This window comes from Helobdella robusta (assembly GCF_000326865.2).
Source record: "Helobdella robusta unplaced genomic scaffold HELROscaffold_20, whole genome shotgun sequence".
Lineage (NCBI taxonomy): Eukaryota > Metazoa > Annelida > Clitellata > Rhynchobdellida > Glossiphoniidae > Helobdella > Helobdella robusta.
In genome coordinates, this window is record NW_008704084.1 from 491244 (window position 1) to 494488 (window position 3245).

The 3245-nt window shown below is 34.4% G+C and overlaps 1 protein-coding gene across 1 annotated transcript; it reads right to left on the bottom strand.

Moving 5' to 3' along the window:
* Positions 1-208: 208 nt before the first annotated feature.
* HELRODRAFT_171147 (hypothetical protein) lies at positions 209-868 on the bottom strand (the record flags this gene model as incomplete). The annotated part of the gene is made up of 2 exons (XM_009017894.1): positions 209-636; positions 832-868. The coding sequence occupies 2 exons, from the start codon at positions 866-868 to the stop codon at positions 209-211; spliced, it is 465 nt and encodes a 154-aa protein (XP_009016142.1).
* Between the last annotated feature and the right edge of the window lie 2377 nt (positions 869-3245).

The window sequence follows — 3245 nt, forward strand, 5'->3', positions numbered from 1 at the left end:
TTCAGCATAGAATTTCCATAAAAAGCATTGCATGACACAGTTAAGATGAGTTCGTACTGCTGCTGACTTCATATGGTCTCGTTCTTCGGAAGCACTAATCTACTAAGACATCTCATCTCATTCTTATAAAAATAAATTCTACTTCAACTTTTGAAATTGAAAAATTTTTTCTATTTGCTCCTTTTTTAAAATGCAGAACTATTCATATTTAATACTTCGATAACTTGATGTAATTCACTTTTCTGCCTCGGGAAATTTGCGCTCTAAAGTTACAAAATAGCCACTCATTTACATCCGTATATTCAGGCAAAATTACAAAAAAGTAACACAAAATGTTTGACGGAGACATAATTTCTTGAATGTCGCAGCATGCAATCCTCGGCCAAAATTTGGAACTACCAGCCTTCCAGTCGAACTGAAGTGTAGTAGTAACATGAAGAGTGGTCACGATGAATTCAAGAAGCGTCTCAAACGCCATTGATTTGACAGCCCAGAGACAAGCCAGCACAAGGAGGGCTACGTGTATATCAGTACTGCGATACAATACAACCCCAACAATGCATAACACAACATGCCAATCCAACAAACTAAACCAGCTTGACATCAACGCATTCGATTCATTGATAAGAAAGCTGGCTGACATATTTTTAAAATATGACTTAAATTATCAATAACTAAACTAGTTATAGCAATTCTTTCCCATCTGGTTGATTCTCTGGGTGACATACTGCCGCACGTCCAGCATTTATTTAAACTTGCAGTCACCTCACCTACTACCTACTTACCTACCAGCCTACCTACCTACCTACCCGATTCTGAATGAACTTTGACCTGACGACATTTTGAAACGAGGCATCAACTCGTCCATATCAACTTGTTAATAGTTTTATTTCTGCTACTAACATTCTTTCTATCTTGTGATACATTTTCTAATTTTTTGAAGAAAAATTGATCCAACAAACATTTCTCGGGCTTGCACAAAATGGGCACAAGTGACAGATTTTATATCGGTGTGTAATAAATTTACTTGAAAGACTAAATTTAAATCAAGATTTAAAAATTGTTTTAGGAACAAGAAATCATTTATAGAACAAGAAATCAATTGTAAATGCTTATCACAGGCTTGCACGATTCAGTTCGTCAATAAAAAAACCCAACCTATCTCACATAGAATGAAAAATATTCTAAGCAGCAACATAAACCTGCTGAATCATCAAATTTATATTATTTGAAAATTTGAAAAATAAAATTTTATTCCGGATAAGAAGATGAAACTTGTGATTCTCAACATTCGCACCAGCACAGATATTCAATGTAACAACATTTAATCCTGCAGGTACTTTATTCATATCTAATACATGAAATACATGCATGTGTGTGTATTATTGTGTGCGCGTGCGCGTGTATTATTGTGTTTATTTGTGTGTGTGTGTGTAGGCGCGCGTGTGTGTGTATTTTTGACACCTAAATGGCAGAGAAAAAATTTGGCAGGTAAAAATAATTTTGTTGTCACGTCTGCTTCCTATGAATTGACACCAAGTTTGAGGATTCAAACTAAAAAGTTTTGGCTTTTAGCTACGGATTACTAGGTGGGTGAATGAATGAGTAGATGGATAAATGAATGAATGAATGATTGAACGAACGGATGAACAAACAAACAAACGAACTAATGAACGAATGAATAAAAGAATAAAATAAATAAAGAAATGAATGATTGAATGAGTGTATGAATGGTGTTTCCTGCTTGCCGATAGGTTAGACAATGATTTGCTGGAATATTCTGACAGCCAAATTATTCGATCCATCATGGAAAAATGCCATTTTTTTAATTATAATTCTTCCAAATATATTTTTAAATAATCTCACAAAAGCATTTATTCAAATAAATATAATTTAACAAAAATCAACCACACCACCATCCTATTTCATTTTAAAATAACAGTTTCAATAATATAATGGAAGATGTGTGATGATTGCACTTATGTTAAGACACGCGCGCACACACACACTCATAAAATTATCGTTAGTAGTTAAAAAGTTACGTTATAAATAGTTGAAGAAATGACATTACATAACATTACAAACAGATTTTAAATTTCAAAATTTTCTTTTTAGTATTTCTCAGATATATCAGCAATACACATTCCCACGTTGCATGTTGAAGGTGTGGCTCTCCTTGCATTCGAACGCGGTCACACAGCAGCAGTGCCAAGCACACACGGCATTCATATTTGCAATTATTACCAAAAAGAAACGTAAAAAACATACCGTGCATTACGCAGGATCACAATTACACACACAAACACACACATAAACACACACACACGCACAACACACACACGAACAACACACATAAACACAAAAACGCACACACGCATATGTAAGTGTATATATTAATAATAGTGTAATGATTGATTAAATGTGTAAAATTCCCATACATGTTTAAGATAACAACATACACCACACACACACATACACACACCACACACGCAAGCACACACGAAGTTGTTTACACTGCAGTGAAGAAACTCATTCCTTCCACAATGGTCCTCCCATACATTCCGTCCGCAGACCTTTCTTCAACGCGCGTTCAAGTGATAAATAACTTTCCACGTCATATTCTTTAACTCGGTCATCTTCAATTTTTAGCATGGAAAAAAATCTTTCCGTGGCTAGCGTGTGAGCTGGATGTCGTTTTTATTGTTTGGTTTTGCTGGTTTTTATTGCCATTCTTCCTGCTTCTCATGTTACTTTCACACCCCTGTTGCTTATGTTTCATTTCTTTTAACAGTTCTTCATGTCGTCTCGAATGAGTTTGTCGTTCGGTATTTTTTCCCCTGTTAAGCACTTATGCATTCGTGTGTGCGTGCGTTCGATGTTTATGTGAATGTGTGTGTGTGGTGTGTGCGTGTGGTGTGTACGTATCTAGCATATATGTAGGATTGTATGTATGGATTTAATATACATGTATGTGTATGTGCGTGTATGTAGCAATATGTATATATGTAAGAACTTTCGTTTATTGCATATATGTATGTATGTATGTATGTATGTATGTGTATGTATGTATGTATGTATGTATGTATGTATGTATGTATGTATGTATGTATGTATGTATGTATGTATGTATGTATGTATGTATGTATGTATGTATGTATGTATGTATGTATGTATGTATGTATGTATGTATGTATGTATGTATGTATGTATGTATGTATGTATGTATGTATGTATGTATGTATGTA